At 41.4% G+C, this 24,499-nt stretch overlaps 1 protein-coding gene across 1 annotated transcript in view; it reads right to left on the bottom strand.

Moving 5' to 3' along the window:
* Positions 1 to 24,499, bottom strand: part of STAG1 (stromal antigen 1) — a 788,714-nt gene that overhangs the window by 731,608 nt on the left and 32,607 nt on the right. Inside the window, exons 4-5 of the mRNA XM_053709754.1 lie at positions 11,359 to 11,432; positions 11,130 to 11,253 (exon numbers count right to left, since the gene is read on the bottom strand). Of these exons, the coding sequence (XP_053565729.1) occupies positions 11,130 to 11,253; positions 11,359 to 11,432 (198 nt within the window). The remainder of the gene's footprint in view (positions 1 to 11,129; positions 11,254 to 11,358; positions 11,433 to 24,499) is intronic.

Here is a 24,499-nt window from a genome sequence, read left to right on the forward strand (position 1 = left end):
ACCTTGGAAAGAAAGAGATAGCAATCTAGATTTAGATGTCATATCGGCATTCCAAGATTTAAGCCACAAAGCTCTTCTAGCTAATACAGCTAAAGACATGGATCTAACATCAATTTTGATAATATCAAAAATGGCATCACAAATAAAATGATTAGCATGTTGCAGTAAGCGAACAATGCTAGATATGTCAAAATCCAATTCATGTTGCGTTAAATTTTCCAACCAGAAAGTTGATCCAGCCGCAACATCAGCCAAAGAAATAGCAGGTCTGAGAAGATGACCTGAATATAAATAGGCCTTCTTTAGATAAGATTCAAGCTTCCTATCTAAAGGATCCTTAAAGGAAGTGCTATCTTCCATAGGAATAGTGGTACGTTTAGCAAGAGTAGAAATAGCCCCATCAACTTTGGGGATCTTTTCCCAAAACTCTATAGATATTGCTGGTAAAGGATACAATCTCTTAAACCTTGAAGAAGGAATAAAGTAAGTACCTGGCTTATTCCATTCCCTAGAAATCATATCAGAAATAGCCTCAGGAATGGGAAAAACACCTGGGGAAACCACAGGAGGTTTAAAAACAGCATTTAAACGTTTATTAGACTGAACGTCAATATCCAAAGTAATTTACACTTCTTTTAATAAAGAACGCATATACTCTATTTTAAATAAATAAGTAGATTTGTCAGTGTCAATGTCTGAGGAAGGATCTTCTGTTTCAGATAGATCCTCATCAGAAGAGGATGAATTATGTTGTTGGTCATTTGAAATTTCATCAGCTAAATGAGAAGTTTTAAAAGACCTTTTACGTTTATTAGAAGGTGGAAATGCAGACAAAGCCTTCAGAATAGAATCAGAAACAAATTCTTTAAAATTTACAGGTATATCATGCACATTAGAAGTTGAAGGAACTGCAACTGGCAATGTACTATTACTGATGGATACACTATCTGCATGTCAAAGTTTATCATGACAACTATTACAAATGACATTCGGTGGAATAATTTCTACAATTTTACAACAAATGCACTTAGCTTTGGTAGAACCGATGTCAGGCAGCAATGTTCCAGCAGAAACTTCAGAGACAGGATCAGATTGGGACATCTTGCTCAATGTAAGAGAAAAAACAACATATAAAGCAAAATTATCTATTTCCTTAAATGACAGTTTCAGGAATGGGAAAAAATGCAAAAGCATAGGCCTCTTGATAGAGAAGAAAGCAGGAGGCAAACATCAATGGGGTATTGAAATAATGAAAAAAATTTGGCGCCAAGTATGACGCACAACGTAACGTAAACTTTTTTTGTCGGCAAAAATGACCGGAAATGACACACTTGCGTCACTAATGACGCCGCCGTGTGAAAGGTCTCGGCGTCACTTATGACGCCGGAAATGACGAAGTTGCGTCATAAACGTATCTTTTCGCAACAAAAATGACGCAATAAAGTCTAGCCTTTGACACACCCGCGGGCCTAACACCCGCAATTGCAAAAAAGTAGTCAAATTTAAAAAAGACTAAACCCCAGGTAAGAAATACATTTCTTTAAGTGTTTACATTCCCAAATATGAAACCGACAGTCTGCAGAAGGAAATACATGAACCTGACTCATGGCAAATATAAGTACAATACATATATTTAGAACTTTATATAATTTGCATAAAGTGCCAAACCATAGCTGAGAGTGTCTTAAGTAATAAAAACATACTTACCAAAAGACACCCATCCACATATAGCAGATAGCCAAACCAGTACTAAAACAGTTATTAGTAGAGGTAATGGTAAATTGAGAGTATATCGTCGATCTGAAAAGGGAGGTAGGAGATGAATCTCTACGACCGATAACAGAGAACCCATGAAATAGACCCCTGTTAGGGAAATCATCGTATTCAATAAGTGATACTCCCTTCACGTCCCTCTGACATTCGCTGTATTCAGAGGAATCGGGCTTCAACAATGCTGAGAAGCACATATCAACGTAGAAATCTTAGCACAAACTTACTTCACCACCTCCATAGGAGGCAAAGTTTGTAAAACTGAATTGTGGGTGTGGTGAGGGGTGTATTTATAGGCATTTTGAGGTTTGGGAAAATTTGCCCCTCCTGGTAGGATTGTATATCCCATATGTCACTAGCTCATGGACTCTTGCCAATTACATGAAAGAAAGAAAAAAAAAAAAAAAAAAAAAAAGGTTACTTAACTACGATTGCAAGGAATCTGATTCTATGGTTAAGTTAAAGTGACCATAAATTATACATGTTTTAAAATCGGGTCCGGAATCAAAGCAATATTTTAGATAGACTTGAGAGATATATATATATATATATATAGATATATATAGATATATATAGATATATATAGATATATATAGATATATATAGATATAAATGTATATATATATATATATATATATATTTAATAAGAAATAGATATACAATTGCACAGAAACTCTAAACTTAAAAATTAGAATGTATCTGTTGAAACGCTAAATAATCATCTCAGATAGTAGGGTTTGTGCTGTAGAAGTGGAACTCTGAAAAAGTATGTTATACTATACTGGAATACCAATTCATAGGAAGCAAACATCATACTGACTAGTTTAGGAGGCTGACATTTTCCACAATGTAACTTGCCTCTTACCTAGGACTATTTAAGCTCATTGAATACCTGTGTTTGCCATCATATAAAATATACATATGGAAAACTATAAAATATCTGTGAAGAGCTATGGGTATATTTAATATTAATAGAAACAGTTACAGCTCTGACTCCAGCAGAGGATGGAGTTGCACATCAAACATCAAATTTGCCCCTTGGTGTATTATACCATAAAACATTGGCCAGTAAGAAATCCAGACACTGAGACCAAAGTATTCACTTTGATCAGCGGTAGAGCCAACAGATTGAAAGTTAAAAATCTTAGCCTCCACTGTAGTCACAAGTTTTCTCCATTAACTCATCAGAAGTTGGTAGGAGAAATCATAAAATCATGCACTTAGGAAGTATTTCCATTAGATGTCACAGCAATTTCATGCAGGTTCATACAGCATGTGTCTGCAAATTGCCAGGATAGAACGGTAAGCCCATTTCTCAATTGTTGTTGGATCGGAAATACATTTTTCAAGAACAGTGTAAAACAGAGCGTAGAAGTCTAATCTCATTTGAAATTTGCTTAAATGTGGGTAATTCTTGGAACATCTACTCAGAAAGCCTGTATCATTTGAATAATGAAAGCAGGGTGACCCACATGTCTTTAATTGCACATGTGAAAACATCAATTTAAGATCAAACCTACATGTGTGTTCTAGTTAGTGATTGCTTAGTAAGGGTCCTTTGGTTCTGGGGACAGATAAATCTGTTAAAATAAAATTTTTTATATATACATACATAATATATATATATATATATATATATATATATATATATATATATATATATATATATATATATATATATATATATATATATATATATATACACACATATACATATACATACATACACTGCTCAAAAAATATAGGGAACATTTAAACAACACAATGCAACTCCAAGTCAATCACACTTCTGTGAAATCAAACTGTCCACTTAGGAAGCAACACTGAGTGACAATCAATTTCACATGCTGTTGTGCAAATGGGATAGACCACAGGTGGAAATTATAGGCAATTAGCAAGACACCCCCAATAAAGGAGTGGTTCTGCAGGTGTTGACCACAGACCACTTCTCAGTTCCTATGCTTTCTGGCTGATGTTTTGGTCACTTTTGAATGCTGGCGGTGCTTTCACTCTAGTGGTAGCATGAGACGGAGTCTACAATCCACAGAAGTGGCTCAGGTAATGCAGCTCATCCAGGATGGCAAATCAATGCGAGCTGTGGCAAGAAGGATTGATGTGTCTGTCAGCATATTGTCCAGAGCATGGAGGCGCTACCAGGAGACAGGCCAGTACATCAGGAGACGTGGAGAAGGCCGTAGGAGGGCAACAACCCAGCAGCAGGACCGCTACCTCCACCTTTGTGCAAGGAGGAACAGGAGGAGCACTGCCAGAGCCCTGCAAAATGACCTCCAGCAGGCCACAAATGTGCATGTGTCTGCTCAAACGGTCAGCCCAACACCGTGCAGAACGTTAGGCATTTGCCAGAGAACACCAAGATTGGCAGATGAAAGCAGGTTCACACTGAGCACATATGACATGAGAGAGTCTGGAAACGCTGTGGAGAACGTTCTGCTGCCTGCAACATCCTCCAGCATGACCGGTTTGGCAGTGGGTCAGTAATGGTGTGGGGTGGCATTTCTTTGGGGGGCTGCACAGCCCTCCATGTGCTCGCCAGAGGTAGCCTGACTGCCATTAGGTACAGAGATGAGATCCTCAGACCCCTTGTGAGACCATATGCTGGTGCGGTTGGCCCTGGGTTTCTCCTAATGCAAGACAATGCTAGACCTCATGTGGCTGGAGTGTGTCAGCAGTTCCTGCAAGACAAAGGCATTGATGCTATGGACAGGCCCGCCCGTTCCCCAGACCTGAATCCAATTGAGCACATCTAGGACATCATGTCTCGCTCCATCCACCAACATCACGTTGCACCACAGACTTCCAGGAGTTGGCAAATGCTTTAGTCCAGGTCTGGGAGGAGATCCCTCAGGAGACCATCCGCCGCCACCTCATCAGGAGCATGCACAGGTGTTGTAGGGAGGTCATACAGGCACGTGGAGGCCACACACACTACTGAGCCTTATTTTGACTTGTTTTAAGGACATTACATCAAAGTTGGATCAGCCTAAAGTGTGTTTTTCCACTTTAATTTTGAGTGTGACTCTAAATCCAGAACTCCATGGGTTGAAACATTTGATTTCCATTTTTTTATTTTTGTGTGATTTTGTGGTCAGCACATTCAACTATGTAAAGAACAAAGTATTTCGTTAGAATATTTAATTCATTCAGATCTAGGATGTGTTATTTTAGTGTTCCCTTTATTTTTTGGAGCAGTATATATATTCTCAAATATGAATTATATTAGGCATCCTACAATTTATATTTAACGTCTCTACCTGGGGGGGGGAAAAAAACATAATTTATGCTTACCTGATAAATTCCTTTCTTCTGTAGTGTGATCAGTCCACGGGTCATCATTACTTCTGGGATATTACTCCTCCCCAACAGGAAGTGCAAGAGGATTCACCCAGCAGAGCTGCATATAGCTCCTCCCCTCTACGTCACTCCCAGTCATTCGACCAAGGACCAACGAGAAAGGAAAAGCCAAGGGTGAAGTGGTGACTGGAGTATAAATTAAAAAATATTTACCTGCCTTAAAAACAGGGCGGGCCGTGGACTGATCACACTACAGAAGAAAGGAATTTATCAGGTAAGCATAAATTATGTTTTCTTCTGTTAAGTGTGATCAGTCCACGGGTCATCATTACTTCTGGGATACCAATACCAAAGCAAAAAGTACACGGATGACGGGAGGGATAGGCAGGCTCTTTATACAGAAGGAACCACTGCCTGAAGAACCTTTCTCCCAAAAATAGCCTCCGATGAAGCAAAAGTGTCAAATTTGTAAAATTTGGAAAAAGTATGAAGCGAAGACCAAGTTGCAGCCTTGCAAATCTGCTCAACAGAGGCCTCATTCTTGAAGGCCCAAGTGGAAGCCACAGCTCTAGTAGAATGAGCTGTAATTCTTTCAGGAGGCTGCTGTCCAGCAGTCTCATAAGCTAAACGAATTATGCTACGAAGCCAAAAAGAAAGAGGTAGCAGAAGCTTTTTGACCTCTCCTCTGCCCAGAGTAAACGACAAACAGAGAAGACGTTTGTCGAAATTCCTTAGTTGCCTGTAAGTAAAATTTTAGAGCACGGACTACATCCAGGTTGTGCAGTAGACGTTCCTTCTTCGAAGAAGGATTTGGGCACAAAGAAGGAACAACAATCTCTTGATTGATATTCCTGTTAGTAACTACCTTAGGTAAGAACCCAGGTTTAGTACGCAGAACTACCTTATCCGAATGAAAAATCAAATAAGGAGAATCACAATGTAAGGCTGATAATTCAGAGACTCTTCGAGCCGAGGAAATAGCCATTAAAAATAGAACTTTCCAAGATAACAACTTTATATCAATGGAATGAAGGGGTTCAAACGGAACGCCCTGTAAAACATTAAGAACAAGGTTTAAACTCCATGGTGGAGCAACAGTTTTAAACACAGGCTTAATCCTGGCCAAAGCCTGACAAAAAGCCTGGACGTCAGGAACTTCTGACAGACGTTTGTGTAACAGAATGGACAGAGCTGAGATCTGTCCCTTTAAAGAACTAGCAGATAAACCCTTTTCTAAACCTTCTTGTAGAAAAGACAATATCCTAGGAATCCTAACCTTACTCCAAGAGTAACCTTTGGATTCACACCAATATAGGTATTTACGCCATATCTTATGGTAAATCTTTCTGGTAACAGGTTTCCTAGCCTGTATTAAGGTATCAATAACTGACTCAGAAAACCCACGTCTTGATAAAATCAAGCGTTCAATTTCCAAGCAGTCAGCTTCAGAGAAGTTAGATTTTGATGTTTGAAGGGACCCTGTATCAGAAGGTCCTGTTTCAGAGGTAGAGACCAAGGTGGACAGGATGACATGTCCACCAGGTCTGCATACCAAGTCCTGCGTGGCCACGCAGGTGCTATTAGAATCACTGATGCTCTCTCTTGTTTGATTCTGGCAATCAATCGAGGAAGCATCGGGAAGGGTGGAAACACGTAAGCCATCCTGAAGTCCCAAGGTGCTGTCAGGGCATCTATCAGGACTGCTCCTGGATCCCTGGATCTGGACCCGTAACGAGGGAGCTTGGCGTTCTGTCGAGACGCCATGAGATCTCTCTCTGGTTTGCCCCAACGTCGAAGTATTTGGGCAAAGACCTCCGGATGGAGTTCCCACTCCCCCGGATGAAAAGTCTGACGACTTAAGAAATCCGCCTCCCAGTTCTCCACTCCCGGGATGTGGATTGCTGACAGGTGGCAAGAGTGAGACTCTGCCCAGCGAATTATCTTTGATACTTCCATCATAGCTAGGGAGCTTCTTGTCCCTCCCTGATGGTTGATGTAAGCTACAGTCGTGATGTTGTCCGACTGAAACCTGATGAACCCCCGAGTTGTCAACTGGGGCCAAGCCAGGAGGGCATTGAGAACTGCTCTCAATTCCAGAATGTTTATTGGCAGGAGACTCTCCTCCTGACTCCATTGTCCCTGAGCCTTCAGAGAATTCCAGACGGCACCCCAACCTAGAAGGCTGGCGTCTGTTGTTACAATTGTCCAGTCTGGTCTGCTGAATGGCATCCCCCTGGACAGATGTGGCCGAGAAAGCCACCATAGAAGAGAACTTCTGGTCTCTTGATCCAGATTCAGAGAAGGGGATAAGTCTGAGTAATCCCCATTCCACTGACTTAGCATGCACAGTTGCAGCGGTCTGAGGTGTAAGCGTGCAAAGGGTACTATGTCCATTGCCGCTACCATTAAGCCGATTACCTCCATGCATTGAGCCACTGACGGGTGTTGAATGGAATGAAGGGTGCGGCAAGCACTTTGAAGTCTTGTTAGCCTGTCCTCTGTCAGGTAAATCTTCATTTCTACAGAATCTATAAGAGTCCCCAGGAAGGGAACTCTTGTGAGTGGAACGAGTGAACTTTTCTTTTCGTTCACCTTCCATCCATGTGACCTTAGAAATGCCAGTACTAACTCTGTATGAGACTTGGCAGTTTGAAAGCTTGAAGCTTGTATCAGAATGTCGTCTAGGTATGGAGCTACCGAGATTCCCCGCAGTCTTAGTACCGCCAGAAGAGCGCCCAGAACCTTTGTGAAGATTCTTGGAGCTGTAGCCAATCCGAATGGAAGAGCCACAAACTGGTAATGCCTGTCTAGGAAGGCAAACCTTAGGTACCGGTAATGATCTTTGTGAATCGGTATGTGAAGGTAAGCATCTTTTAAATCTACAGTGGTCATGTACTGACCCTCTTGGATCATAGGTAAAATTGTCCGAATAGTCTCCATCTTGAACGATGGAACTCTTAGGAATTTGTTTAGGATCTTTAAGTCCAGGATTGGTCTGAAAGTTCCCTCTTTTTTGGGAACCACAAACAGATTTGAGTAAAACCCCTGTCCCTGTTCCGATCGTGGAACTGGATGGATTACTCCCATTAACAAGAGCTCTTGTACGCAGCGTAGAAACGCCTCTTTCTTTGTCTGGATTGTTGACAACCTTGACAGATGAAATCTCTCTCTTGGAGGAGAGTATTTGAAGTCCAGAAGGTATCCCTGAGATATTATCTCTAGCGCCCAGGGATCCTGGACATCTCTTGCCCAAGCCTGGGCGAAGAGAGAAAGTCTGCCCCCCACTAGATCCGATCCCGGATCGGGGGCCCTCAATTCATGCTGTTTTAGGGGCAGCAGCAGGTTTCCTGGTCTGCTTGCCCTTGTTCCAGGACTGGTTAGGTTTCCAGCCTTGTCTGTAGCGAGCAACAGCTCCTTCCTGTTTTGGTGCAGAGGAAGTTGATGCTGCTCCTGCTTTGAAATTACGAAAGGAACGAAAATTAGACTGTCTAGCCTTAGCTTTGGCTTTGTCCTGAGGCAGGGCATGGCCTTTACCTCCTGTAATGTCAGCGATAATCTCTTTCAACCCGGGCCCGAATAAGGTCTGCCCTTTGAAAGGTATATTAAGCAATTTAGACTTAGAAGTAACATCAGCTGACCAGGATTTTAGCCACAGCGCCCTGCGTGCCTGAATGGCGAATCCTGAATTCTTCGCCGTAAGTTTAGTAAGATGTACTACGGCCTCCGAAATGAATGAATTAGCTAGTTTAAGGACTCTAAGCCTGTCCGTAATGTCGTCCAGAGTAGCTGAACTAATGTTCTCTTCCAGAGACTCAATCCAGAATGCCGCTGCAGCCGTGATCGGCGCAATGCATGCAAGGGGTTGCAATATAAAACCTTGTTGAACAAACATTTTCTTAAGGTAACCCTCTAATTTTTTATCCATTGGATCTGAAAAAGCACAGCTATCCTCCACCGGGATAGTGGTACGCTTAGCTAAAGTAGAAACTGCTCCCTCCACCTTAGGGACCGTTTGCCATAAGTCCCGTGTGGTGGCGTCTATTGGAAACATTTTTCTAAATATCGGAGGGGGTGAGAACGGCACACCGGGTCTATCCCACTCCTTAGTAACAATTTCAGTAAGTCTCTTAGGTATAGGAAAAACCTCAGTACTCGCCGGTACCGCAAAATATTTATCCAACCTACACATTTTCTCTGGTATTGCAACTGTGTTACAATCATTCAGAGCCGCTAACACCTCCCCTAGTAATACACGGAGGTTTTCCAGTTTAAATTTAAAATTTGAAATATCTGAATCCAGTCTGTTTGGATCAGAACCGTCACCCACAGAATGAAGTTCTCCGTCCTCATGTTCTGCCACCTGTGACGCAGTGTCTGACATGGCCCTAATATTATCAGCGCACTCTGTTCTCACCCCAGAGTGATCACGCTTACCTCTTAGTTCTGGTAATTTAGCCAAAACTTCAGTCATAACAGTAGCCATATCCTGTAATGTGATTTGTAATGGCCGCCCAGATGTACTCGGCGCTACAATATCACGCACCTCCCGAGAGGGAGATGCAGGTACTGACACGTGAGGCGAGTTAGTCGGCATAACTCTCCCCTCGTTATTTGGTGAAATTTGTTCAATTGTACAGATTGACTTTTATTTAAAGTAGCATCAATACAGTTAGTACATAAATTTCTATTGGGCTCCACTTTGGCATTGCAACAAATGACACAGGTATCTTCCTCTGAATCAGACATGTTTAACACACTAGCAAATAAACTTGCAACTTGGAATACAATTCAATTAGAATAATATTAAAAACGTACTGTGCCTTTAAGAAGCACAGAAGATCTATGATAGTTGAAAATTAATAAATTGAAACAGTTATAGCCTCAATCCTTATAAACACAACTTTAGCAAAGGTTTAATCCCATTAGCAAAGATAACAAATTCTGAAAGCAGGAAACAAATTACAGAATAAACGTTTTTTATCTCAGTCAACTATGATTCTCACAGCTCTGCTGAGAGAAATTACCTCCCTCAAAATAAGTTTTGAAGACCCCTGAGCTCTGTAGAGATGAACCGGATCATGCAGGAAATACAATGAGCTGCTGACTGAAATATCTGATGCGTAGCAAAAGCGCCAAAAAACGGCCCCTCCCCCTCACACACAGCAGTGAGAGAGAACAGAAACTGTCAGAAAAAAGATTAAGCAACTGCCAAGTGGAAAAATAGTGCCCAAACATTTATTCACTCAGTACCTCAGCAAATGAAAACGATTTTACATTCCAGCAAAAACGTTAAACATAATTTCTAGTTATTAAACAGCTTTATGTACTTCTTACAGTGTAATTCTAGTGAAGTACCATTCCCCAGAATACTGAAGTGTAAAGTATACATACATGACATTATATCGGTATGGCAGGATTTTCTCATCAATTCCATTGTCAGAAAATAAAAGCTGCTACATACCTCTATGCAGATTCATCTGCCCGCTGTCCCCTGATCTGAAGTTTACCTCTCCTCAGATGGCCGAGAAACAGCAATATGATCTTAACTACTCCGGTTAAAATCATAGCAAAAACTCTGGTAGATTCTTCTTCAAACTCTGCCAGAGAGGTAATAACACACTCCGGTGCTATTTTAAAATAACAAACTTTTGATTGAAGATATAAACTAAGTATAATCACCATAGTCCTCTCACACATCCTATCTAGTCGTTGGGTGCAAGAGAATGACTGGGAGTGACGTAGAGGGGAGGAGCTATATGCAGCTCTGCTGGGTGAATCCTCTTGCACTTCCTGTTGGGGAGGAGTAATATCCCAGAAGTAATGATGACCCGTGGACTGATCACACTTAACAGAAGAAAGATCTTTTAAATCTTCACTTATAATATGGTCACCCAGAAGTTCAGTATGTGCAATAATAAAGCTCTAGGTAGAGTTTCAGTGTGTAGCAAGTTTAATCATAGAGCTATGCACAATTTTATTTTTGCAAATAATTGAGATTCCTGCCCCACCAACAAAAAAAAAAAACAAAAAAAACCCCAAAAACTTACCCTATCATGGAGAGTCCAGCCAACATACTTTAAGTAGCTGTCATTTAGAAATGCATCACTATACATTTTCATCCAAACACCAATTTCTTCTATACAGATAGCTCTGATCTCAGCAATGGCATCTCTTTAAAAACACAAATTAAATACATTTTATTTGGGTGAAAAAACACAGAACAATTGATTCAACAAGAATATGTAAAACATGATTATTTAATGAACACATTCATACCTGTATCTGTGAACAAAGATACCCTTAAAAATAGAATTCATCATATTTTCAATTTCATCTTGGTTTTCTTGCAACTGTAAATACAAATATAAAAAAAACACATTAATTAATAGGTCAGTAATGTAGCCACTTATCAGTCATTAAAGGGGCAGTCAATTTCAAAAGAACCCTAATTTAACATACCAAAAGTATATTTTATTTGCTCCATGAAAAAAATGTAAACATAAATGATGGTAACCTGATAATTTCCTTTTCTTCTGATGGAGAGAGTCCACAGCTGCATTTGTTACTTTTGGGAGATAAGAACCTGGCCACCAGGAGGCGGCAAAGACAACTAAACCAAAGGCTTAAATACTCCTCCCACTCCCCTCATCCCCCAGTCATTCTGACGATGAACAAGGAACAGTAGAAGAAATATCAGGGTAAAAGGTGCCAGAAGAATATAAGGACGCCCCACATAAAATTAAAGGGACAGTCTACACCAGAATTTTTATTGTTTTAAAAGATAGATGTGATTATCTTGTATCTAAACCTCTGCAAACTGCCCCTTTATTTTAGTTCTTTTGACAGACTTGCAGTTTAGCCAATCAGTGCCTGCTCCCAGATAACTTCACGTGCACAAGCACAGTGTTATCTATATGAAATACGTGAACACCCTCTAGTGGAGAAAAACTGTTAAAATGCATTCTGAAAAGACGTGGCCTTCAAGGTCTAAGAAATTAGCATATGAACCTCCTAGGTTAAGCTTTCAACTAAGAATACCAAGAGAACAAAGCAAAATTGGTGATAAAAGTAAATTGGAAAATTGTTTAAAATTACATGCCCTATCTGATTCATGAAAGTTTATTTTGGCCTAGACTGTCCCTTTAAGGGTGAGGAGCTGTGGACTCTCTCAATCAGAAGAAAAGGAAATTATCAGGTAAGCATAGGTTATGTTTTTCTTCTTAAATGGAAAGAGTCCACAGTTGCATTCATTACTTTTGGGAAAACAATGCCCAAGCTAGAGAGGACACTGAATGCCAAGACGGTAGGGTATAATAGGCGGCCCATACTGAGGGCACCAGGCCTGAACCTCTACCCAATAAAAAACCCTGCTTCGTCCAAAGCCGAACATTTTTTTAAGAGGAAAAGCCCCAATGACACTGACTCGCAGTTAGTCAAGAAGCCAAACTAGAGACCGCAAACTGACTCGACTGAGCCAACGGTCCTCCAGGAGACACTATCGCCCAACAAACAGTCCCCCACCACTCATCTCCACAAATGGAGACACCAGCCGAAACCCCCAAGGGAACAAAGCAAAGGAGAACCAAGGAAACCGAAAGGTCCTCTAATACAAAAAGAACACCTCCACAAGTGAGCCCGGCTCAAAGACCCAAAGGCCATGGACTCGTCTTATCATAAAAGAAATAAATTTATCAGGTAAGCATAAATTTTGTTTTCTTTTACAAAGATACGACGAGTCTACGGATTTCATCCTTACTTGTGGGATACAATACCAAAGCTATAGGACACAGATGAAAGGGAGGGACAAGACAGGAACCTAAACCGAAGGCACCACTGCTTGAGGAACCTTTCTCCCAAAACCAGCCTCAGAAGAGGCAAAAGTATAAAATTTGGAAAAAATGTGAAGAGATGACCAAGTTGCAGCCTTGCAAATCTGTTCAACAGAAGCATTGTTTTTAAATGCCCATGAGGAAGCCACAGCCCTAGTAGAATGAGCCGTAGTTCTTTCAGGTGGCTGCTGTCCAGCAGTCTCATACGCCAGGCGGATAATATTTTTCAGCCACAAAGAAAGAGAGGTAGCCGTAGCTTTCTGACCCCTACGCTGTTTAGAAAAAACAATGAATAAAGAAGAAGATTGACGGAAATCTTTCGTCGCCTGCAAGTAAAACTTCAGGGCACGGACAACGTCCAAGTTATGCAACTTACGCTCCTTCTTAGAAGAAGGGTTAGGACATAATGAAGGAACAACAATTTCCTGATTAATATTCTTATTAGAAATAACCTTAGGAAGGAAACCAGGATTGGTACGTAAAACCACATTATCAGAATGGAAGATAAGATAAGGCGAGTCACATTGCAACGCCGAAAGCTCAGAAACTCTACGAGCAGAAGAAATAGCAACCAAAAACAAAACTTTCCAAGATAACAACAGGCTTGATCCTGGTCAAAGCCTGACAAAAAGACTGAACATCTGCAACTTCTGCCAAACGTTTGTTAAGTAAAATTAAAGCAGAGATCTGTCCCTTTAAGGAACTTGCTGATAACCCTTTCTCCAATCCTTCTTGGAGAAAAGACAAAATCCTGAGAATTCTAACTCTATTCCATGAGTAGTTATTGGACGCGCACCAATAAAGATCTTTACGCCATATCTTATGGTAAATCTTTCTAGTCACAGGCTTACGTGCCTGAATCAGAGTATCAATGAACGAATCAGAGAACCCTCGTTTAGATAAAATCAAGCGTTCAATCTCCAAGCAGTCAGCTGCAGAGAAATCAGATTTGGATGTTGGAAAGGACCTTGAATGAGAAGGTCCTGTCTCAGTGGGAGTTTCCACGGAGGCAGAGAGGACATGTCCACTAGATCTGCATACCAAGTCCTGCGTGGTCATGCAGGCGCTATTAGGATTACCGAAGCTCTCTCCTGCTTGATCCGAGCAATCACCCGGGGAAGGAGAGGAAACGGTGGAAACACACAAGTTAGGTTAAACGACCAAGGTACTGCCAAGGCATCTATCAGTTCGGCCTGGGGATCCCTTGACCTGGATCCGTATCTTGGAAGCTTGGCATTCTGTCGAGACGCCATCAGATCCAATTCCGGGCCGCCCCATCGGAGAATCAGAGAGGCAAATACCTCCAGATGGAGTTCCCACTCCCCCGAATAAAAAGTCTGTCGGCTTAAAAAATCTGCTTCCCAGTTGTCCACCCCTGGGATGTAGATTGCTGACAGATAACAAGAGTGGGCCTCCGCACATCGAATTATCTTGGATACTTTTGTCATCGCCAAGGAACTCCTCGTTCCTTACCAATGATTGATGTAAGCCAAAGTCGTGATGTTGTCCGACTGGAATCAGATAAATTTGGCCGAAGCCAACTGAGGCCACGTCTGAAGTGCATTGAATATTGCTCTTAATTCCAGGATATTGATTGGAAGTAGAGACTCCACCCGAGTCCATACACCCTAGAAGACTGGCGTCCATTCTCACTATCACCCACGAGGGTCTTTGGAAACAAGTTCCTTGGGACAGATGATCCGGTAACAACCACCAAAGAAGAGAGTCTCTGGTCTCCTGGTCCAGATTTATCCGAGGAGATAAATTTGCATAATCCCCATTCCACTGTCTGAGCATGCACAGTTGCAGTGGTCTGAGATGAAATCAAGCAAACGGAACGATGGCCATTGCCGCCACCATCAATCCAATTACCTCCATGCACTGAGCCACTGATGGCCGAGGATTGGACTGAAGGGCTCGGCATGTATTTAGAATCTTTGACTTTCTTACCTCAGTCAGAAAAATCTTCATGGATATAGATTCTATCAGAGTTCCCAAGAAGGGGACCCTCATCTGTGGAATTAATGAACTCTTTCCTAGATTCATCCGTGAGTTCTCAGAAAGGACAACACAGTGTCTGTATGAGATCTTGTTCGATGATAAGTTGACGCCTGGATCAGAATATCGTCCAGATAAGGCGCCACTGCTATGCTCCGCGGCCTGAGAACCGCCAGAAGGGACCCTAGAACCTTCGTGAAGATCCTGGGTGCTGTGGCCAACCCGAAGGGAATAGCCACAAACTGAAAATGTTTGTCCAGGAAGGCAAACCTTATGTACTACGGATGATCCTTGTGGATAGGAATATGAAGATATGCATCCTTCAAGTCCACGGTAGTCATATATTGACCATCCTGGATCATTGGCAAAATTGTTTGAATAGTCTCCATCTTGAAAGATGGAACTCTGAGAAACTTGTTTAGAATTTAGAGATCTAAAATGGGTCTGAACGTTCCCTTTTTTTTCGGAACCACAAAAAGATTTGAGTAAAACCCCTGCCCCAGTCTTGGAACGGGACGAATTACTCCCATGGTATAGAGGTCTTTTATAAAATGTAAGAATGCCTCTCTTTATCTGGTTTACAGACAATCGTGAAAGAAGAAATCTCCCCCTTGGAAGAAAACTTTTGAATTCCAGTTGAAACCCGTGGGTCACAATTTCCAGTGCCCAGGGGTCCTGAATATCTCTTGCCCAAGCCTGAAAAAAAGAGGAAAAGTCTGCCCCCTACTAGAACCGGTCCCGGATCAGGGCCGCCCCTTCATGCTGTCTTGGTAGTAGCGGCGGGCTTCTTGGGTTGTTTACCCTTGTTCCAAGCCTGATTGGGTCTCCAGACGGGCTTGGCCTGAGCAAAATTCCCTTCTGGTTTAGTGGAAGAGGAAAAAGGGACTCCCCTGAAATTCGGAAAGGAACGAAAATTACTCTGTTTCCTCTGTTTGGACGTCTTATCCTGAGGGAGGAGATGACACTTACCTCCTTTAATGTCATATATGATTTCTTTCAATTCCGGCCCAAATAGAATCTTTCCTTTGAAAGGAATAGCTAAAAGTTTGGATTTAGAAGATACATCCGCAGACCAGGACTTTAATCATAAGGCTCTGCGTGCCACAATGGCCAAACCTGCACTCTTGGACGCCAATTTGGCAATTTGGAAGGCGGCATCCATAAGAAAGGAATTGGCCAGCTTAAGAGCCTTAATTCAATCCAATATCTCATCCAAAGGAGTCTCAGTCTTAAGAGACTCTTCAAGGGCATCAAACCAAAAGGCAGCCGCAGCTGTTACTGGAACAATGCAGGCCGTTGGTTGTAATAGAAACCCTTGATGAACAAATAGCTTCTTCAGGAGACCCTCCAATTTCTTATCCATAGGATCCTTGAAAGCACAACTGTCCTCAATAGGAATAGTCGTACGTTTAGCTAGAGTAGAAATAGCCCCCTCCACCTTAGGATTTGTCTGCCAAACATCCCTAACAGAGTCAGGGGTAAGGTATACATCTTCTTAAATATAGGGGAAGGAGAGAACGGAATATTTGGCCTTTCCCATTCCTTGTTAATTTCCGAAATTCTTTTAGGAATCGGAAAAACATCAGCATAAGTAGAAACTTCCAAATATCTGTCCATCTTACACAATTTCTCTGGAGGGACAACAATAGTCAGTTATCCAGGGTTAACAAAACCTCACGCAACAGGCGAAGGTGTTCAAGCTTAAAGCTGAAAGACAGCACATCCGAATCTGTCTTGGGTAATGCACTACCTGAGTCCGACAGTTCTTCTGATAAAACCTCCCTACTTCCTCTTTCAGAGTCCTGGGAGGGAAGATAAGAGATCGCCATCAAGGCATCAGAATTCGCATGGACTACCTGGGTTTCTATTCTATTACGCTTACCCTGTAGTACAGGCAACTTAGATAACACCTCTGTAAGGGTAGAGGACATAACTGTAGCCATATCCTGTAGAGTGAATGATGCAGACACTGACGAAGAACATGGCGTTGTTTGTGTGGGCATTATGGGCTGAGACACAAGTTGAGAAGCACTCTGAACCTCATCATCCTGATTACAATCATTAGTATCATCAGATACAAACATTTGATCCTTACACTCTAATGCCCTAGATATACATGAGGGACAAAGTGTAAGGGGGTTCCACAATGGCATGTAAACACATGAGGCATGTACTAGGGTCATCCATCAGAATAAATTATTGAGTACCGTATCTTTAAGACTAAAAGCACTATAAAACCCCCTTTTAAAAAAAAAAAAAAAAAAAAAAAAAAAAAACTGATTCTTATATTGCACAGGAGAAGTTCCTTATAAATAAACCTTCCCTTAACACCGAGTATCTATAAATTGGTATCCACATAAAAAGGCATAGGCTATAAAGACCATTATAAAAAATAAAAAAATGCTTTTCCGATTTCTATTTTCAAGAAAAACCTAGTCACCCCTGCCGAGGCTCCTACCTGCACCTGAGACCGGAACAGAAAACTGTCAAATACGTATCCGGAAGAACAGGCAATAGGCAGTAGACAAATACGCTACACAAACTAACTGCGCTGTGAAAACGCGCGAAGACTAGCTCTCTCCCAAATTAACGTGCATCCTGAACCCAGCAACCTCCGCCATTAACTGGAAGAAAAATAACACGTATGCACTCCGGAGTAAACAAAAAATATAAAAACTTGTCCATCCGGATCTCTAAGTATCTAACAGAGCCCCACACAAGTCCCTGACGCTTCAAAGGCAAACATGCCTGAATGTTTAGCAAACCCATACACAAAATTCCAGAGACTCTCCTCTTTATGCAGAGCATATGATATTTTGTGTATGTATACCAGCACTTCTAGATCAAAGTTTCTAGAATGTCTGGTTCAGTCTTTACTGTATGTACATACCATACCCCAGAAGAAGTAAAATACAGTCCATCTGATTCTGTCTTCTAAAGAATAAAAGAACTGTCTTACCTTTATGCCGAGTCTTCAGTGTCAAAAGGTGCTTTTTCATATCCTCCCGAGGTCCTGTGAAGTAGAAAAAAGTCTTAGTTAAGTGTTTCTAAGACTTTGTACAGAAATGCAGCACCCTTCTGGGAGGCACAGTGGAGACAAAAATCCACCAGTTCCCACAGTCTGAAAGGCTACTTGAAGCTGCTCTGTAAGAAAATAGTACACATCGGCACCATTTAAAACAAAAAATTATTGATTGAAGAATCTAAACTAAACACCTCACTTTACCTCTTCCTATTACTAACATATGCAAAGAGAATAACTGGAGGTGGAGGGAAGGGAGCAGCTATATATACAGCTCTGCTGTGGTGCTCATTGCCACTTCCTGTTAGCAGAAGGATAAATCCCAAGTAAGGATGAAATCCGTGGAGTCGTTGCATCCCATTGGATATAAATAAAACATAAGGCAACCTGGAAGTTAACGCCCAAAAAGAAACAGGCCTACCTGCAGGACCAGCAAAACAGAGCCCTATCCTTCAAAACTGGTAAAGATCTCAAACAAATGACAAATCAGGAGATTACTTCATCCCCAAATGTCTGAGGTGCACCATACGAACTATCAGACTGAAAATCCCCATATCTAATAACAATAGGGTCATTGAGTAAATGAAAAACATGTCTGAGCAACATGCTAAGGTGCGTAATCCTGTAACGGAAGGCAAAGATACCCCCATGGGGAATTGTAGAGGCCTTCCCCAAGGCAGAAGGCACGGGACAATAGGACACGAGCACATTGTCAAATAAACGTCTGGACTCTGCAGACGAACAATCACCAACATTATGTGAAAACGTGCTGCAACCTCCAGGGAAAACACGCCACCCCGCATGGAGGAACCATAAACTGGGTTACCCGCATGTGCAGAAGTATAATTTGGTAGGGAACTCGCCTCTCGGAGGACAGGACCCCCAGAGGCGGATGGCTCAGCAGTCTCTTGATTCCCCGAGCCCGAAATTCCCCAGGCATTCTGAAATGGCATACGGAACAAAACTGGTTGACAGGCGTCAACGAGGTCCCTCCGGATTCATTACCGGACACAGAATCTGAAATCAAAATAGTCTCAGTATCAGAATCCTCTGTAACTGGATAGAGGATATTTAACTATGGACTAGAGTAGTGAAAACTAAAACAGCACCTGACACCCCCAATGGCTGGGGCACTCACCACCTCCTATGACCAGACCCCTGCGGACTAAAAAAATTTCTTCGCCACGCAGTCGGGAATGCGGAAATGGAATAACGGAACATAGCCACGCCCGAACACAAGGTGAATCGTACAGTCTATACAAGCGTGCCAAACCAAAAGGCTACATCACTTCCAATGGCCTCAATGTTCCAACCATGAGCCCAGTAAACATCGCACATAAGCAGGTTGAATCACATAACATGATTATAACCCCCCCCCCCCCCTTGTTCAATAACCACCCTCAGGAGATAATAACCCTCGATTCCATGATAATAAAAGAGACTCACTCAGACCCTTATGTATAGTTAGACCCACAAGGTAGTAGCCTCTCGGGAAACATTCACATTACAATACATTGCAAATAAAGTAAAATGAAACGATCTTACCGGAATCTACGCCGTGGAACAGGAACACAGCCCTTCAAGTGTGACGGATAGTAGCATCGCCTCTGTCATGGACTTGAGAAAACAAAGCAGGCAGCGAAGCGAGGTCAGACAACGCAGATTGCTTGAGGAGCTGTTAATCGGGATGGTTTCGCAGAAAGAAACTCCCTGCATCTCCGGACTCTAAAGCACTCACTGAGAGAACTACTTAAAACTCCTGTCCAATGCCGAAGAGTACTACCCTCCATGAGAGACAAAAAAAAAAATTAAAAATTCTGAAACTTCTCTGCCATCCTCCTGGGACGAAAGGCAAAGAATGACTGGGGGATGAGGGGAGTGGGAGGAGTATTTTAGCCTTTGACTGGGTTGTCTTTGCCTCCTCCTGCTGGACAGGTTCTTATTTCCCAAAAGTAATAAATGCAACTGTGGACTCTTTCCATTTAAGAAGAACACTTCTATTTTGAAAGTCGAGTGCCAGTGCATAGATAATCCAATGTACAGATTGCTCACTGTCTCATATTTCAATATGCTTTCATTTTATTACATTCTTTTTATTGTAATGCCCCAAAACCTCTGCATTCATCTTTCTGTCAATGCAAGTATCTGTACCAACTGATTTAAGCAACATAATACATTTGGGTTTTGTGGGCAAAAGAAGACAGTGTGGAGTAGTAGAAAGTGTAAATGTTCAGTCCTGTATATTAAAACTAATAAAGAAAAAACAATTTATGTAAGAACTTACCTGATAAATTCATTTCTTTCATATTAGCAAGAGTCCATGAGCTAGTGACGTATGGGATATACATTCCTACCAGGAGGGGCAAAGTTTCCCAAACCTCAAAATGCCTATAAATACACCCCTCACCACACCCACAAATCAGTTTAATGAATAGCCAAGAAGTGGGGTGATAAGAAAAAAGTGCGAAAGCATAAAAAATAAGGAATTGGAATAATTGTGCTTTATACAAAAAATCATAACCACCACAAAAAAGGGTGGGCCTCATGGACTCTTGCTAATATGAAAGAAATGAATTTATCAGGTAAGTTCTTACATAAATTAGGTTTTCTTTCATGTAATTGGCAAGAGTCCATGAGCTAGTGACGTATGGGATAATGACTACCCAAGATGTGGATCTTTCCACGCAAGAGTCACTAGAGAGGGAGGGATAAAATAAAGACAGCCAATTCCTGCTGAAAATAATCCACACCCAAAATAAAGTTTAAATGAAAACATAAGCAGAAGATTCAAACTGAAACAGCTGCCTGAAGTACTTTTCTACCAAAAACAGCTTCAGAAGAAGAAAACACATCAAAATGGTAGAATTTAGTAAAAGTATGCAAAGAAGACCAAGTTGCTGCTTTGCAAATCTGATCAACCGAAGTTCATTCCTAAACGCCCAGGAAGTAGAAACTGACCTAGTAGAATGAGCTGTAATCCTTTGAGGCGGAGTTTTACCCGACTCAACATAGGCATGATGAATTAAAGTTTTCAACCAAGATGCCAAAGAAATGGCAGAAGCTTTCTAGCCTTTTCTAGAACCGGAAAAGATGACAAATAGACTAGAAGTCTTTCGGAAAGTCTTAGTAGCTTCAACATAATATTTCAAAGCTCTAACAACATCCAAAGAATGCAATGATTTCTCCTTAGAATTCTTAGGATTAGGGCATAATGAAGGAACTACAATTTCTCTACTAATGTTGTTGGAATTCACAACCTTAGGTAAAAATTCAAAAGAAGTTCGCAACACTGCCTTATCCTGATGAAAAATCAGAAAAGGAGACTCACAAGAAAGAGCAGACAATTCAGAGACTCTTCTGGCAGAAGAGATGGCCAAAAGGAACAAAACTTTCCAAGAAAGTAATTTAATGTCCAATGAATGCATAGGTTCAAACGGAGGAGCTTGAAGAGCCCCCAGAACCAAATTCAAACTCCAAGGAGGAGAAATTGACTTAATGACAGGTTTTATACGAACCAAAGCTTGTACAAAACAATGAATATCAGGAAGATTAGCAATCTTTCTGTGAAAAAGAACAGAAAGAGCAGAGATTTGACCTTTCAAGGAACTTGCGGACAAACCTTTATCTAAACCATCCTGAAGAAACTGTAAAATTCTCGGAATTCTAAAAGAATGCCAGGAAAAATGATGAGAAAGACACCAAGAAATATAAGTCTTCCAGACTCTATAATATATCTCTCTAGATACAGATTTACGAGCCTGTAACATAGTATTAATCACAGAGTCAGAGAAACCTCTTTGACCAAGAATCAAGCGTTCAATCTCCATACCCTTAAATTTAAGGATTTGAGATCCTGATGGAAAAAAGGACCTTGCGACAGAAGGTCTGGTCTTAACGGAAGAGTCCACGGTTGGCAAGAGGCCATCCGGACAAGATCTGCATACCAAAACATGTGAGGCCATGCTGGAGCTACCAGCAGAACAAACGAGCATTCCTTCAGAATCTTGGAGATTACTCTTGGAAGAAGAACTAGAGGCGGAAAGATATAGGCAGGATGATACTTCCAAGGAAGTGATAATGCATCCACTGCCTCCGCCTGAGGATCCCGGGATCTGGACAGATACCTGGGAAGTTTCTTGTTTAGATGAGAAGCCATCAGATCTATTTCTGGAAGTTCCCACATTTGAACAATCTGAAGAAATACCTCTGGGTGAAGAGACCATTCGCCCGGATGCAACGTTTGGCGACTGAGATAATCCGCTTCCCAATTGTCTATTCCTGGAATATGAACCGCAGAGATTAGACAGGAGCTGGATTCCGCCCAAACCAGAATTCGAGATACTTCTTTCATAGCCAGAGGACTGTGAGTCCCTCCTTGATGATTGATGTATGCCACAGTTGTGACATTGTCTGTCTGAAAACAAATGAACGATTCTCTCTTCAGAAGAGGCCAAGACTGAAGAGCTCTGAAAATTGCACGGAGTTCCAAAATATTGATCGGTAATCTCACCTCCTGAGATTCCCAAACCCCTTGTGCTGTCAGAGACCCCCACACAGCTCCCCAACCTGTAAGACTTGCATCTGTTGAAATTACAGTCCAGGTCGGAAGAACAAAAGAAGCCCCCTGAACTAAACGATGGTGATCTGTCCACCACGTCAGAGAGTGACGTACAATCGGTTTTAAAGATATTAATTGAGATATCTTTGTGTAATCCCTGCACCATTGGTTCAGCATACAGAGCTGAAGAGGTCGCATGTGAAAACGAGCAAAGGGGATCGCGTCCGATGCAGCAGTCATAAGACCTAGAATTTCCATGCATAAGGCTACCGAAGGGAATGATTGTGACTGAAGGTTTCGACAAGCTGAAATCAATTATAGACGTCTCTTGTCTGTCAAAGACAGAGTCATGGACACTGAATCTATCTGGAAACCCAAAAAGGTTACCCTTATCTGAGGAATCAATGAACTTTTTAGTGAATTGATCCTCCAACCATGATTTTGAAGAAACAACAAAAGTCGATTTGTATGAAATTCTGCTAAATGTGAAGACTGAGCAAGTACCAAGATATCGTCCAAATAAGGAAATACCACAATACCCTGTTCTCTGATTACAGATAGAAGGGCACCGAGAACCTTTGTAAAAATTCTTGGAGCTGTTGCTAGGCCAAACAGCAGAGCCACAAATTGGTAATGCTTGTCTAGGAAAGAGAATCTCAGAAACTGATAGTGAGCTGGATGAATCGGAATATGCAGATATGCATCCTGTAAATCTATTGTAGACATATAATGCCCTTGTTGAACAAAAGGCAGGATAGTCCTTACAGTTACCATTTTGAATGTTGGTATCCTTACATAACGATTCAATATTTTTAGATCCAGAACTGGTCTGAAGGAATTCTCCTTCTTTGGTACAATGAAGAGATTCGAATAAAACCCCAGCCCCTGTTCCAGAACTGGAACTGGCATAATTACTCCAGCCAACTCTAGATCTGAAACACATTTCAGAAATGCTTGAGCTTTCGCTGGGTTTACTGGGACACGGGAAAGAAAAAATCTCTTTGCAGGAGGTCTCATCTTGAAACCAATTCTGTACCCTTCTGAAATAATGTTCTGAATCCAAAGATTGTGAACAGAATTGATCCAAATTTCTTTGAAAAAACGTAATCTGCCCCCTACCAGCTGAGCTGGAATGAGGGCCGCACCTTCATGTGGACTTAGAAGCTGGCTTTGCTTTTCTAGAAGGCTTGGATTTATTCCAGACTGGAGATGGTTTCCAAACTGAAACTGCTCCTGAGGATGAAGGATCAGGCTTTTGTTCTTTGTTGAAACGAAAGGAACGAAAACGATTATTAGCCCTGTTTTTACCCTTAGATTTTTATCCTGAGGTAAAAAAGTTCCTTTCCCACCAGTAACAGTTGAGATAATAGAATCCAACTGAGAACCAAATAATTTATTACCCTGGAAAGAAAGGGAAAGTAGAGTCGATTTAGAAGACATATCAGCATTCCAAGTTTTAAGCCATAAAGCTCTTCTAGCTAAAATAGCTAGAGACATAAACCTGACATCAACTCTAATATCAAAAAATGGCATCACAGATAAAATTATTAGCATGTTGAAGAGGAATAATAATGTTATGAGAATCATGATCTGTTACTTGTTGCGCTAAAGTTTCCAACCAAAAAGTTGAAGCTGCAGCAACATCCGCCAAAGATATAGCAGGTCTAAGAAGATTACCTGAACACAAATAAGCTTTTCTTAGAAAGGATTCAATTTTCCTATCTAAAGGATCCTTAAAGGAAGTACCATCTGCCGTAGGAATAGTAGTACGTTTAGCAAGGGTAGAGATAGCCCCATCAACTTTAGGGATTTTGTCCCAAAACTCTAATCTGTCAGACGGCACAGGATATAATTGCTTAAAACGTTTAGGAGTAGTAAATGAATTACCCAAATTATTCCATTCCCTGGAAATTACTTCAGAAATAGCACCAGGAACAGGAAAAACTTCTGGAATAACTACAGGAGATTTAAAGACCTTGTCTAAACGTTTAGATTTAGTATCAAGAGGAC

Source organism: Bombina bombina, chromosome 4 (assembly GCF_027579735.1).
Source record: "Bombina bombina isolate aBomBom1 chromosome 4, aBomBom1.pri, whole genome shotgun sequence".
In the NCBI taxonomy this organism is placed as follows: Eukaryota; Metazoa; Chordata; class Amphibia; order Anura; family Bombinatoridae; genus Bombina; species Bombina bombina.